At 52.7% G+C, this 14,659-nt stretch overlaps 5 protein-coding genes across 5 annotated transcripts; 3 read left to right on the top strand and 2 right to left on the bottom strand.

The window, feature by feature from the left end:
• Positions 1-300: 300 nt before the first annotated feature.
• Positions 301-773, top strand: A1O3_08928 (uncharacterized protein; the record flags this gene model as incomplete). Its single annotated transcript, XM_007739024.1, has 2 exons — positions 301-537; positions 684-773. 2 exons carry the CDS (start codon positions 301-303, stop codon positions 771-773), a joined length of 327 nt encoding a protein of 108 aa, XP_007737214.1.
• A 1,047-nt stretch (positions 774-1,820) lies between these two features.
• On the bottom strand, positions 1,821-5,822 carry A1O3_08927 (uncharacterized protein; the record flags this gene model as incomplete). The annotated part of the gene is made up of 1 exon (XM_007739023.1): positions 1,821-5,822. One exon carries the CDS (start codon positions 5,820-5,822, stop codon positions 1,821-1,823), a length of 4,002 nt encoding a protein of 1,333 aa, XP_007737213.1.
• Positions 5,823-6,506: 684 nt separating this feature from the next.
• On the bottom strand, positions 6,507-7,691 carry A1O3_08926 (uncharacterized protein; the record flags this gene model as incomplete). The annotated part of the gene is made up of 1 exon (XM_007739022.1): positions 6,507-7,691. One exon carries the CDS (start codon positions 7,689-7,691, stop codon positions 6,507-6,509), a length of 1,185 nt encoding a protein of 394 aa, XP_007737212.1.
• Positions 7,692-8,049: 358 nt separating this feature from the next.
• On the top strand, positions 8,050-10,077 carry A1O3_08925 (uncharacterized protein; the record flags this gene model as incomplete). The annotated part of the gene is made up of 1 exon (XM_007739021.1): positions 8,050-10,077. The coding sequence occupies one exon, from the start codon at positions 8,050-8,052 to the stop codon at positions 10,075-10,077; it is 2,028 nt and encodes a 675-aa protein (XP_007737211.1).
• Positions 10,078-11,232: 1,155 nt separating this feature from the next.
• A1O3_08924 (uncharacterized protein) lies at positions 11,233-14,171 on the top strand (the record flags this gene model as incomplete). Its single annotated transcript, XM_007739020.1, has 2 exons — positions 11,233-11,307; positions 11,454-14,171. The coding sequence occupies 2 exons, from the start codon at positions 11,233-11,235 to the stop codon at positions 14,169-14,171; spliced, it is 2,793 nt and encodes a 930-aa protein (XP_007737210.1).
• Between the last annotated feature and the right edge of the window lie 488 nt (positions 14,172-14,659).

Below are 14,659 nucleotides of genomic sequence, written 5' to 3'. Positions count from 1 at the left end.
CCATTTCCCATTTCCCATTTCCCATTTCCCATTTCCCATTTCCCATTTCCCATTTCCCATTTCCCATTTCCCATTTCCCATTTCCCATTTCCCATCTCGCCCAGAACTCTTCCACGCTCTCCATACATACATACCCCTGAACCCTCCCCTATCCCTCTTGATCCACCTCTGTGGCCCGATCATCCTGGGGTCCTCAGGTCACCACCAGACCTCCCCGTTCCTGGTTATCGGTAGTTAGGTGAATTGGATTCCCCATGTCCAACTAGGTTTACTGCCTCCAGACCAGCCCCAGCCATCTTCATGCCAGCCATCTTCATACCAGATCTAACAAGCCACCCACCGCGGTGTTCTGTTCTAGTCCTCTCTTCCAAATCAACCGTTCACTTCACCAACCAAGCTGATGGGAACGACGTGGAGTTGGAGGTCAAGGGTGACTGGTTCGACCGCTCGGCGAGTATCACTTTCGGCGGCCGTCCCGTTGCACATATCTCGCGGAGCTTTTTCAACGTCCGTCAAATCTTCGGCGACAAGCAGACGGTGAGAACCAATTCTCTCCCCAACCCATCCCTGTCCCCGTCCCCATGCATCTCCGTCCTCATCCCCGTCCACATTACTGCGACGTGAGATGGATGGAGATGGAGATACTGTGAAGACAAGAGCTGATGTCACTTCCCTCGACCTAGTATTTCGTCACCGTCGCCCCGGGTGTCGATTTGACCCTGATCGCTGCCGTGTGCGTCTGCCTCGACGAACGCGAGAACGAATCAAATTAAATGGTCAATCTCGTCGTTAGTCGTTCGTCGTTCGTCGTGTTCCGACCAAAAAGAGACCGTCTGTTTGTTTCGGAACTGAACTGCAACTCGGTACCACTGTTACACAGCTGGATCTCCAACATGCGACTGTCGATTCGAATCTCCAAGTCAATGACATTACACCGCGTACAAGGGGAGGAGTTAATGACATTACACAGCGTACAACGAGAGGGGAGAATGCGCTGCTCGAAGCTAGAACCATATATCTCGGCTCTCAACCCCTCAGATCATTGAATGCCCTGGCATCTCAGATGTACATAAGTATAGGTCACCTGCCTGGCTGCGTCAACGTTAATACGTGAGGGCAATTCGATAGCTATCATAGCTTTAGGGTGGGTGTCAGAATTGAATGCGCTTTATCCGTTCGCACCCTTCTACTTCTACGCTTCCTATCTAACGCTGAGTTTCTTACTAGAATAAATACTTAAGGATATTATAGAGAAGGTCTAGAGCTATTACTATAGTAAAGATAAAAAATATTAAATAAAAGCTATTGAAGTTATACGAGATTCAAGATAGGGCGCAGCTGATAAAGCGTACTCAATTCTAACGCCCACCCTAAGCTACGTATGTAATATGCCGCCAACTCGTTCTACTTCCTAGCTACTGTGTAGTAGATAGACTGGTAGAAAGGTAGATAGATAGATAGGTAGATACCTAGGTGTGCTACATGTTACATGTACTATGTATGGATTCCAATCCGGAAAACCGAGTTCAAATGCAAAGTCGCTCAGAACAGAACAGAACAGAACAGAATCGTCGTCGTCGTCGTCGGTGTCGCTGCTGGCCTGCCCAATAGTCAGGCCTAAACCACAAACCCCATACATCCAACGCCTGAATCAAGGCCGTGTCCAGGCCATAAAGCTGTCCATGTCCAGGCTATTTTCCCTGCTGTCGGTCAAACCATTGGCTTTTCCGCTGTCGCTGACACTGTCGCTGACGCTGACTCCTATAGCAAACCATGAAAGAAATAAAGAGACTGCCCCAGTACCACCCCCATCTTGAGTCCTATGAAATCCATAGTAACCATTTCACCGTCTTCACGAACCCTCTCATTACCCCCAATATCAACTGGACCAGGGACACAACGGCCCAAATGAACCATAACAGCCCAACAACTGTCCACTCGATACCAGCAAACCACACCCGGCGGGCAAGTCTGACTGGGCCTCTTCTTCTCCTCCGGAAGGCGGCATCAATCGAATCGTTCAGTTCCTTGACGGCAAGTGTACTCGATGTGGTGAGTTTCATGCTAAGCTCTCCAGCCTTATCTGCTGTGCTCCTGACCATGGGTGTCATGTTCTTCTCCACCATGTCCTCGAGCATCTGCAGTTGGGTATGCAGACTCGGGGCCATCGACCTGCTGAACCAATGCAATCTGTCGTTGAAAGTCGCCGAATGCCTGTCCAGATTCTTCATGATGTTTCGCGCCGCCACAATATGCCGTTCGCGTTTCTTGACGCGTAGCGGGTTTGCCGAATGCAAGGCTTGGTTTTCAGGGGTGAGAGTATCGAGCAAGAACTTCGGGAGCGCCGAGTCATCGTCTGCCCGTCGGCCAATTTCCCTTGCTTTGACCGTCGAAGTGTAAAGCAGAGCTTCAGCTCGACTGATGTCCCGCCACGACACTTCGACAGGATCTGCCTCCTCTTGTCCAGTCTCGGATCCTTCCGCATGGGCAAGGTCGCCCGCAGACTTGGTAGGACGAACAGATGTGTGGTTTACTTGACCAACCGCAGTATCAAGTACGTCTGACGCATCACGGGGCTTGGTTAGGTCGAACGCAGCTCCAAAACCGTAGGTTCTGGTTCGGTTCAAACCATTAGGTGGGGTTGGTGTCTGAGTATCCAACTTGGGTAACGTTCTGCGGTCCCGTCGAGGGGAAGGAGAAGTAGAGTGGTGCTGAGCAGTAAGACGGGAGACAACGTCCTCGCCGTCGGATGTTTTGGCATCGTGGTCGGCCGTCAATAATGCCAGCTTCTTGTCTTGTGCTTCTCGATCCTTTTGAAATGGTGAAGTGAAACTGGGAAGATTAGGTTTGTTGTAGAGAGGCCGGCCACTGGGTGGGGAACTGGCCTTGATTGAGACCGGCGAGTTGCGCTCACTCTTCGTACTAGAAAGGGTGGAAGATCTCGATCGTAGCTTCATCGGTGGTGTCTTGGGTATTGTTCCATTCTGAGACGCCTCTTTCTCCCCTTCTGCTTCCTCATATGAACGAACACTGGCGGTCGATGCCGACCCCTTATGTCTGTATACTGAGGGTGGGTCACGCTTCCAAATAAAATCACCCACTCGGGACACTTCGTGGCCAACAATTTCTGCAATGCGTCCACCTTTGAAGATTCCCCGGACCCTGGAATAATCACTCGCAGCAGTAGTTGTAGAACGTGTGCTCACCTTGCTGTGATTATTTACCCCCTGCCCATTCGTTGAGTGCGCTGTTACACGATCCTGCTGTAGTGCAGGCGTTGAGTTTGTAGACTCAAGGCCCAGCCCCTTGTTCATGGGGCTGGTAGCACGAGACCGAGGACTGTCCGATTGTTTTTCCGCGTCACTGCCCTGGCGCTGCGTGATATGGGATGGAGGAACGTGGGCAAAATCGGCGGTATTGACCTGGTCGTGGTCTTTGTGATGATTTCGATGGAAAGGGTGAAGAATGGCAGATCGAGTTTTGCGTTTTGGGGACGTGTTTCTGCTTTGCGGTGGAGAAAGATTGATGGCAATGCTTGGCCATTCCACTCCATTCGGGGAGTTCGGAGCAGTGGTCGTATCGTATTCGGTGGACGCACGAGGCCCTGTTTCGTGCTCAAGGCTTGAACGTGTTGTGGTCTTCGTCGGCCCGGATTGGGGTGATTCGTGCCTGTTCCGAGACCTGTTCAGGGGGGAGGCCCTTTTCAAGTTATCTACGTTGAAGAGTTTGTTGAGGGCACCATGGTCGACCGAGGATCTTTTGGAATTTGGTGCAGATGAGCCTGGACTCGAATCCCTTCGAGATCCTCCGAATGGATGAGGTGATTTCTTGATATGAAACTTGCTTCCATGGCTCAGAAACCCTTCATTGCCGGGGGACAGCTGTCTTTTACGTGCAAACCGCTTCCGACCACGTTCCGAACTGCCTCCTTCACCTGATGATGTTGACTCAAAATCTTCGGAATCGCTGCTGTCGCGAAATAACTTCCGTCGTAATCGCGAGCGTTCCTGCGAACTGTTTGTATCTTTAATCTGAAGGGTATCCTTGAGTTTATCTCTCCGTCGACGATGATGATGTGAATGCTTATGGGCATGGAGGGCGGAAGTGAAGGTCGGCAAATCAGGCAAAGCTGAGGATGGCGGCTCATCTTGTGATAAATCGTGGTGAGACTGAGGAGGGGAAGGCTGTTGTAATATGGTTGGAATATCCACTGGGGACGTGTTCCGCCATCCTGAAAAGTTGAACTGCGTGTTGGGAGGATAAATCGGGTTGTTGTCTCGATCCTGGATTTTGGTCTTGTTCATCCCTTGTTCCAACCAGTATGCATCAGCCAGGAGATCAGCCGGATAAGTAACCCAGTCCGATCGCGGTCGAATCGATCTGGCATGAAACTGATCTGGTATCCGAGTCGTTGCAGTGGTCTTGGGTTGGCTCGGCGACTGGGTCGACTCTTCCACGTCTGAATTGGTGCTACGTTGATCGAACGGAGGTAGACGGACACACTCAACCGGGTCATGTTGGGTTTCTGGGTGGCTCGAAATGACAGCATCGACCCAGACCCTGACCCTCTGTAAATCGTGCCACCCATCTGCTTCACTGTCAATAGGAGTTTTATCCCAGATACGAAGCTTGCGGTTTCGAACATATTGCAGAGGATTATACGCCTTCTGGAAGGCTTCGGGCCCAGAAGAGGGTGCTGGACTCCCAGGTCTGCGAATCGGGGGTAGGTGTGGCAGCAGGCGACGGTGTTCATAGGCTAATTCGAAGTATGCTTTTGCTCTCTCAACCCGGGCTGCCGTGGCGGGTGATATCTGGTCGAAAAAATCTATGTCGGCATCAGAAGGGTGCTGGTGCTCTGGCTCGGAAGTCGCAGCCTCGGCGGGCGAAATCTGACTTGCATTCCCGGGTTCATGAAAGACAGTCGAGAATTTCGGCTTGGGCGAACCTGTTCGTGATGACGGTCTGGTTGATCCGAGAAACGCGGCCATGCTCCTGGTCTTAATCGTCTTCCGAGGGCTGGTGGTCGAGGTTGCAGAAATGACACGACGATCTCCTTGTTCGGCTGAAGCATATCTTCTCCCAGATGCCAGCCGACGTCGACCCTCACTCAACGTTAGAGCCATGTTAACAATCTGGGCAGGATCTTGGTCATAACCGATCTTTGCCACTGTTCCTCGTTCTGTTTCCATGTTGACCGATCCCGACGCCACACTTTCATCAAGCCGAGAGTCAATCCGGGACGACGAAGGTGAACCGTGGATATCTGTTCCAGAATTGAACACACCGGGGTTGGCTTGGTTTTGTATGATAGGGTCTGGTCTAAGTTCGCTGGAGAGGGGGGAGCTTCTGAACGAAGATCTGACATAGCCATTGTCTCGTTTCCTTCTCTTTGGGACCATTAACTCAGATCTCTCACTGCCCTTGTTCGGGTTCGAATCCCTCTCGGACGGCGTCAACGATACGAGCGATCTGCGATTAGAGCTGGTCACCGGCTCTAGAAGGAATCCGCCGGAGCTGCGTGTGGAGTGATGCTGACGAACGCCGTCTTCTCTCTCGTTCTCCTTGCCGCGTGGCGAAGTATCACTTCGTGTGCTGTTCGCGGCGGACAGCCTGTCCACGAAATGCGCCCGTTCCGCGTCTGCATGATGACTCCCACTTCGATTACTGATGGAGCTGGAAGCTACAGAACCTGTTCTGGAGATTCCTCCTCTTGAGGCTTCACGGACGGAGTGAAAAGCGGGAAGAGACAGGTGGTGGTCCACAGGAAGGTCTTCGGGGTCTTCGCTGGCATCTCGGCGACCTCGAGGAGTGGGAGTAGACATTCAGGCACCTGCCTAGGAGTGCAGGTGTGGCAAGGGGCTATCGCAGGGTCCTGCGTGGATGCGGCGATGGGCTCATGGCAGCGGACAATGAGCAGCTGCAACGAGGCGGAGGTAACCCGGGGAAGGGCAGGTTGATTGAAGGTCTCGCGAGGTCTGGCGGTATGGAGGACTCAGGGGCGTCTAGGCAGGATCAGTCGCTCTCTCGGACAGAATGACACGGGGTTGTCACTCTGTTTGGTCGGTTGTCGTTGCTGGGCTTGAATTGCTAAAGCCCAAGAGCAGGAACGGGGAGTGCTGGTGGTGACCTGAAGACCCCAGGATGATCGGGCTTGGGCCACAGAGGTGGATCAAAGAGGGATAGTCGCGGTCAAAGCACGGCTGGACCGCTAAGTACGGAGGACATGTATATAGCCACGTAACGTAACAATTGCATAAGAGTCTAATCTTTCGTATGCTTTCATTTCACTTTGATCATCCGGACACATTATTCAATAGCCATATTCTGCACATCACCCTTACCAAATTATAGGTCCGTAGTTTTGTGCTACTCCCGCCGCCTGCACGAATCCGCGAACGAGCAGCGGGACAAGACCGCCACCGTCTATATTGTATACTGACTGTATATATGACACCTCCATCGCCACCTCCAACATCCATTATTCATGTCCAGCCCCTCCGGCAGCTTTATTCTATGAGACGTAATAATGCCAGTTTGGCATGCTCACTTGACACCACCCGGTTATGGCCACCGTGACGAACTCTTTCCCACCGTAGGTGTTTCTGGCCGTCCGCACTCCTCCACTCTTCAAGGTCCAGGTTGCGGTCGAAAACGATCTCACCTTTCGATGCGGCGTGCAGAACGCGATCCCAACTCGCCCGCCCTTCTCGCCAGGGAATCTCCCAGTCATCACGAGCGTGCATCATGACCAATTCCAGCCGAACCGACGTGTTTTCGACCAACTCGACCAATTTTTTGCTCGTTTCCCATTTGTCCACAATCTGGGAGAGTAACCACGTCTGTAGCCGAGGATATGCCAGTAATGGAGATAGTAGGGGAGGTGTGAGACCTTTGATTGAATAGGAGTCGAGCAACGTTGGCAATGACGTGAAACTGGCATACAATACCAAGGCTTTAAATGGTGCTCTCCCCAGGTTCAGGACCCATTCGTGGTAAAGTGCCGTCGACACGAATGTTCCCAAAGACTGCCCGATAAGGATGATTTGCGAAGGCTGTATGCCTTTCGTGGGGCCAGTACTACAGCTTCCAAGGCTTTCGGACTGTCCTGTTAACGCAGACAACAAAGATACTGAATCTTGAATGACTCCTTCCTCTGTCGGAGAGCCCGTGCTCAACCCGAATCCGCGGTAGTCAAAGGCAATAACGTGGACTGGCTTGTTGGGAGTTGAGACTGCCAGCAACTGCTGGTACGTGACAGGCCTGTGAGAGGAAGCAAGGTGGGCAGCATTGCCGTGGAAGCTCACCACGGCGGTCGCCTCAGGGTCATTGAGAAGGAGTTGGATGCCAACGCTCTGTGCCGCACGGTGATACGGCTGGACACCGAAATCAATCTGCTCCTTCAACCTCTGCTCATGCTCATGATATAGATGAAGGGGCAGGATATGCCACGCAAACAGAGTTACATTGTCTGGAGTTGTAACCGTGAAGGGCTGGACCTGATGGCGTAGGAAGCCGAATTGCTCAACGTTGCTCAAATCCTGAAAATGAGTAGGATTGATGTTATGTGCGTACATAGCATTTCGCTGGACCGTCGGATGCGTCAAAGCACCTAGGAAAATAGCATACGCCAATCCACATGCTGCTAGAGTCCAATAGGCTTTCCGGAAAACGTTGTTGAGCGCCATCAGCATGAGGGCTTGCTTGGGGAGATGCTGGGGAGCTACTCAATTGGGATACACACGCAGAAGTCTCGCAGACTGTTGGAAACTAGGGATGAACAAAAGAGCACCTCAGACATGCTTCATTGCATCATTGAGCAGGAATGGATCAAGGCAGCAGTCACTGACTGGAGGATGTGAGGCCAGGATGAAGAATGGTATTCATGGACAGGTACCTCCTAGAGATAAGGCAGAGTGACATTCCTGTCGGCACACCTTCCCCTTCCACATACATACGCCTCTTCTCTCTTTGTTGATTGCTGCAACAGTCGATCTCAAGACACTTCACAGAGTCAGTTCAGTCGATCTCCGCTCGCCTGCCGCCCAAACCATGGTCGACTCGACGCCGCAGAAGCGAATGTTGCCGGCACGAGAGCGTCGAGATGGTGCGGCCAAGAGGAGAGTATCCTCACCCGGACAGAACGCGGCGTCAGCCACTCCAAACACTCGAAAACAGTCCACTCCGACTCAAGCTGCGGAACCTCGTCAGAAACGCAAATATACCAAACGTGCCAGTCTCGTGAGAGTTCAAACTCCTGCTTCCCGCTCATCACCATCTACTCCCGCTGCGGAAGAAGCCTTGCCTACTCGACTCGTTGCCAACAAGCCTCTGCCCACCCTCAAAAACAAGCAGCCGTCCGACTTGCCTCTCAATGATTACCAGTCTATCGCGGAGAGTGCCGTACTCTCGGCATCACTTCATCGATCGCGAATGCAATGGTTGTGTGAAGGTATCTTCCAGAAGTACTGGGTCAAACCTAGCAAGAGAAAGGGCGTTGTTGAAGCTCCTCCAAACAACCCAGACGTCAAATCAATGCAGAAGCTAGGGAGTGCGACTATTACTATCGAGCCTCATACCTTTGATGCAATTTTCTACACTGTTCGTGATCCATCGACCCCTCAACCTTATCATCGGCATGCCAACCAGCACACCACGAAGAACAAGATTCCACCCCCACCCCCCTATGGGGTGTATCATTCTCCAAGCCCCTTTCATCGTCCCGGGCCACATGTACCAACTCCGCCTCCGACTGCGCATCAAGCAGTGGGAGCCCAAACAATCGCACCAGGTCCTTCGAGTCACACGAAGGCGCCTTTGCAGCCAACTCCTCGTCAATTTAGCCCAGTTTCTCAGCCTCCTTCTTCTCAGCCTGTATCTATCCAAAATGACCCCTCTACTGCTTCTATCAAGCAAGAGGAGACCCGTCTACCGAAGACCGTTCCACTCCGTCAGTCGACCTCGGTTGCGCCGACGGTGTCTCGGACTCCCTCTGCCGTCACCTCTCCGCTTGGACCCCAGCCACCCGGGCCGAGTCAGAGATCGAGCCAGCCGCCAGGAGGAAAAGGAAGCACTACCGACCCAGTCATTCAAATGCTAGCAGCACGTGCTGCATCGGATCCTCAATTGAAGGAATTGATGAAAATAGTGGCTACTTCGAAGGCATCCGCGGAGCAGCTCAAAGAGTTTCAGGCTCATATTGACGAATTCAACGAGGTGGTGAAAAGACAGGAGGCGGAGCGGATCGCAAGAAGTGAAGAGCGGCCACGTATTGGAGTACCGAACCCTCTAGGGCCTGCACCTTTAGAAGGGGACAAGGAATTGAAAATTGAAGCTGCGCCAACAACACCCGCGCAGATTCCAAAGCCGCCGCCTGAGCCGCCTGCAGCACCTACATCAGCCAGCATTCCAGCCCAGGCTCCACCATATCAACCCCCTCCTTCACCGGCACCAGGGGCTCTGCCTGGAGTCATACACCCCTTTCCACATCCACAGCGGCCTCCCGTACCTGTCGGCCCGCCAGGCGGATTCTTGGGCTACCCACCTCCACCCCGACCAGAGCCCGTTATCAAGCACATCGTACTGGAATTGACAAGTACACCATCGAGCAGCCAGTCCGCATGTCAAGATCGATGGCTTTTCCCAGAACATGCCGTTTTGGAAATCCGCTATGGGGGTCTCGAAATGATCTGTTCGTTTCTAGTGGAACGTAAGGGCTCCGAAATACTGTCACGTCAAGGGGTGGGATCCGCTGAAGAGAATAGCGCTGTGCACATGAAATGGAAGGAGGAACAGGGATATTATCAACCAGTGACGATGACGGTCAAAGCAGTGCACCATCGTACAATCGAGACCATCGCTCGGGCTGCCAAACCACTCCCAGTCGTGCAAGGCTACATGAAGGAAATTATGGAGAAGCAGCAACGGGCTCCAGTGGAATATTTGGCATACCAGCTGCCACGAGAAAGGAGCCTAGCTGTGATAGAACCAGAGGCGACTGCATTTGTGGATAGTGGCGTCGAACTTGGCAGTGAGTCTTGCTCAGAGGACGACGAATTGAAGGAGGTGTATGTATTATGAACAGCGACATGCATAGGCGATCGTCTTCTAGTCTTCTGGGATGCATCGGTTGGACAAAGCCGGTGGCTTTCAATTTCCGTTCAAGCACATGTACGGCTACCCGATGGTGGGTGATGTTCTGGTGGAGGTGGACCTCAATGCAAGCGACCTCCACGCTGAGGGCGACCCTTTGTCAGCCATACTATGAAGCGCATCAAGCGTACCTGTCACCGTGAAGAATTGCTTAGGCTTCAGTGGGTCGGCCATGACTGCTGTCCAGAGTCATGTCCATTGTCCAGTGTCCAGTGTCCGATCTTCATGTGGCCGGCACGTGACTGCACTGTTTGCCTGCGTGCCTGCGTGCCTGCGTGCTGCGTGCTGCGTGCTGCGTGCTGCCTGCAGCCTGCAGCCTGCAGCCTGCGACCCTCCGGCATTTCCCATCCTCCTCACACACCCACCATTGTAGAATTGGCGACACCACGATCCTTGTTTATCTTGTCGCAGTGCCCGTGTGGAGATGGGTTTGGTTCCTTCAGTGGCCTGAGAATTGTGAACATGTTTGAACTCGGAGCTCGGAACGACCAGCACGAGCCACCGTCTCTCTGACCAGCCCCTCCAGTCCTGCCTACGGAGTACCTCCGGACACCAAGCGGTCCCATCTGGCTCCATCAGCCACCAGGGCCTAAGGCTTAAGGCCCCGGAGCAGACGCCCGCAGCGGGATACACTGGATACAGACTGTTCTGATGCGTTGCACAGCGTCGATCGGTTCCTTGGGCGTCTCCAGGATGGTCCCCCCTTGCACGACGGCCACCTGTTGACACCGCAAACCACCCAACCAAGTGCTCTGCATTCGACGTCCGGGTGCCCATCAAACTTTGTGGCGCCGCCTACTTCCATATGCCACTCCTCTCGACTCTGTGGCTATTATTGGTTCCGCTATCATTTCCACGACCTCGAATCCATAGCCCATCTCTATCATCGACCTTCTCTGCATGTTTCTCTCCTCGACACCTAGGTAGCGAGGAGAGCTGATACACCATCCACGAGCCATAAACCGCGGTCACTGCTATGCATGTTCTTTTCGCATGTCTTTCACCGTTCATTCCACTCCCTCCCCTCACTCCTACGGCCCGCCGTCCAAACCTACGCAGATAAAGTTCTTTCGTCCTGCTCAGATGGCTCTCTTTGCGAAACTAGCGACATATCCCCCGCTTGCTCAGGTCACAGTGGTTCCTCCTACACGAGATAAAGTGAGTCCAAAGGCCCTTGTTCAAAAAACGTGAAAAATGAATGGCGCGGGCGCGGGCGCGATGCACATCACCATCTTATCCGCCCCCATGACGTCTTGACAAACTTCTCCCCCCCTCTCAAGTGTATCCTCATTAATCCATTATAGTTCAACTTCACTGTTGTTCTCGAATCGTCAAAGTCTTTGCCCGAGAGACCCTGGGAGGTTTCAATATGGTACGACTATGGTAGCTACTCCGGTACCCGATCTTCATGGCAGGCGCTTGATCTACAACTCGTGGATCGTACCCCGGAGATCCTCTATGATGATACAGAAAAGTCCACGTATCGCTATACGTTCTCGGGGGACCTCGACAGTCCATACGTATCTCCGGATAGGACTTACAAGGGTCGCAGAGTACCTTTCACCGTCCGTTATCGCATAGACTCGAACTCCGAATGGCTGTGGGTTTATCACAATTTCGGCATCAGAGACGGTGAATTGATTCTACAACCCCCTGTGGACCCGAACTTCCTCGGCGCATACCCTGTGGAGATCCTGGACGGTTGGGTCATCAGGAAAACCCCTAGCGATGCTCCAGAAGCCCGGCTTTACACAATCGAATCCGCTCATCCTATCCCGACCCCAGAAGAAGGAAATGCAAAGCTTGAATCCCTCATCCTCGGCCGTGTCACTCAAACCTGCAGGTGGTTCGGTCTGGTGAGAATATGGGAACCATGGCTAGCACCTCGCCACGGCGAAACTCAACTCAACCTATCTGAACCCGCTATTCTACTTTCTTTCCTAAGATCCGACGGTCTGCACGTTGTACTCCTCGCAGTCAACGGCGTGGACGAAGTTCTCACTCAGTTCCAGTCCACCCCACAAGGTGATATCGTGGTACAGGCCCGAAATGATTCTGAAAAAGATCAAAAGTTCAAGGTTCTGGCAGCATCTGCATGGAAATTCGAAGTCGCAAATGCGGCCGTCATGTACGAGGCTCGCAGACTAGTCCGACAATCAGCAGCCTATCAACAGGTGATTGAACAACTCGAGCAATTGCCGAAGAGTGTCAGAGCCGAGTCTGTCGATTCAGACACGGTCATCATCAACCATTCAAAGACGGCATCAGAAGACCCTCTGCCGGCTCCACAATGGTTGGAATCCTGGTATGACAGCCTTGCATACTGCACCTGGAATTCCCTGGGGCAAGACCTCGACGCAGAAAAGATCATGGGAGGCCTAGACTCCCTAGCCAAACACGACATTCACATTTCAACACTCATCATCGACGATAACTGGCAATCCCTCGATGGTGTTCAGGGCGAGACGAACCAGTTCCACCGTGGCTGGAAGGCTTTCGAAGCAAACCCGCTCGGATTCCCCGAAGGGTTGAAATCGGCTGTTTCAAAGATCCGCCAGACTCACCCTGCAATCCGTGACGTTGCCGTCTGGCATGCGCTCATGGGATATTGGGGTGGCATCTCTCCGGATGGCGAGATTGCGAACACTTACAAGACAGTTGAAGTCACATTCCGAGAGGGAACTCCCATGGCCGGTCGCAAACTTGCGGTCCACCCAGACGATATTCACAAGCACTTTGACGACTTTTATCGTTTCTTGTCGAATGCTGGTGTGACAGCTGTGAAGACAGACGTCCAATTCGCTCTCGATCTCCTTGCAGATACACCCGATCGTCGTTCCTTCACCAATACCTATCAGTCAGCCTGGACACAAGCCCATTTACGTCACCTTGCGGGCAAAGCGATTTCCTGCATGTCGATGATCCCGCAAATTCTCTATCACAGCTTCCTTCCCACGACCACCCCTCAAATAATGCTACGAAACAGTGACGATTTCTTCCCTGATGTCCCTACCTCTCATGCCTGGCATGTTTTTGCGAATGCCCACAATTCCCTACTTGTACAGCACCTCAATGTACTTCCGGATTGGGATATGTTCCAAACCAGTCATCCATACAGTGGCTTCCATGCGGCTGCACGCTGCTTGTCCGGTGGACCCATCTACATCACCGACAGCCCCGGTGAGCACGATGTGGAACTGATACACCAGATGACAGCCTTGAATCCGCGAGGCCAGACGGTTATTCTTCGTCCGAGCTGCGTTGGCAAAACGATGGGTGTCTACGACAAATATGACGAGAGGGGCATTCTCAAGGTCGGTGCTTATGATGGCAAATCCGATGTGGGAGCGGGACTGCTAGGCGTGTTCAACCTCGCAGAGTCAGACACGAGCTTCATCCTGCCCATTACTAAGTTTCCAGGCGTCAACGCTCCAGCTTCTACTTCTGATGGCACAGGCATTTCAAGGAGCAAGTGGATTGTTCGTTCACACATCTCCAAGCGTATAACGTCTCCTATTCACCCTTCAGATCCTATCCGAGCTGACAGTTTGCTTCAATGCACCCTACCAATTCGTGGTTACGATATCTGGACAGCGGTGCCTGTTCACCAGTTCTTACTTTCTACTCCCAACTCGAATGTCGAGCTGGCTATCCTAGGCCTTCTAGGAAAGTTCAGTGGTGCTTGTGCTATCATCGGCTCAAGCTTCAGTTTTCCGGAGTCGAGATCTGAAGGCGAGACACATGCACAAACAGGGGCTCGCCTGAGGATACATGTCCAGTTGAAGGCCTTTGGAGTGCTCGGCATCTGGCTTTCAGACGTCCAATCCAAGGCACGCAAAGTGCAAGACATGATGGTGTTGATTCAAGGGAAACCTGTTCCAGAACATGTGGTGAAGCTCAGCTCCGAGGGTGCTCCCGGCGAAAGTGGTGTTCTGGAAATCGATGTTGGCGTGGCATGGACCGAGATGAAACTAGACCCCGGTTGGAGTAACGAGGTGGGAGTCGAGGTGTTCTTGCAGTAACTGGCTACATTCAGTCGGAAGAGACAGTCATGGAATCCAAGGGTGTCAATAATGCGAGTGACCAGCGATCTGGACTGGGACGAAAATGGGAGAATGTCTGGCTGAATATCAAGTTCCTCCGGAGAGTTGGCACTGCAGGCTGTCATGCCTCTGGCCTCGCCACCTTCGCCGCCACACCAGAAAGAGGCGGTTCACTCGCCTGTCGATATGGCTCAACTCAACTCAACTCAACTCAACTCTAAGCTTCCAGAACCTCCTGACTTGCCTTAGGCGCGAAGCATCTTCCTTTGTTGCCAAGAGCGAGAAGCGTCGAGGGAAAAAGGGATTGGTATACACATACGCACACGCATGGATGGGTATGAGAAGAGGGCAACAGTGGACGTAAAAATGAGGCATTGATGAGAAGTAAGAGTACAGGACGACAGTACATCAGGGTTGAGGCTGGTATCAGACCGACGAAATCATGACTGTTAGCTAGGAATCATCAC

This window comes from Capronia epimyces, assembly GCF_000585565.1.
Source record: "Capronia epimyces CBS 606.96 chromosome Unknown aczIQ-supercont1.8, whole genome shotgun sequence".
NCBI classification, from domain to species: domain Eukaryota; kingdom Fungi; phylum Ascomycota; class Eurotiomycetes; order Chaetothyriales; family Herpotrichiellaceae; genus Capronia; species Capronia epimyces.
The sequence above is the reverse complement of the archived record's forward strand: the minus strand, read 5'-3'. Positions and strand labels throughout refer to the sequence as shown.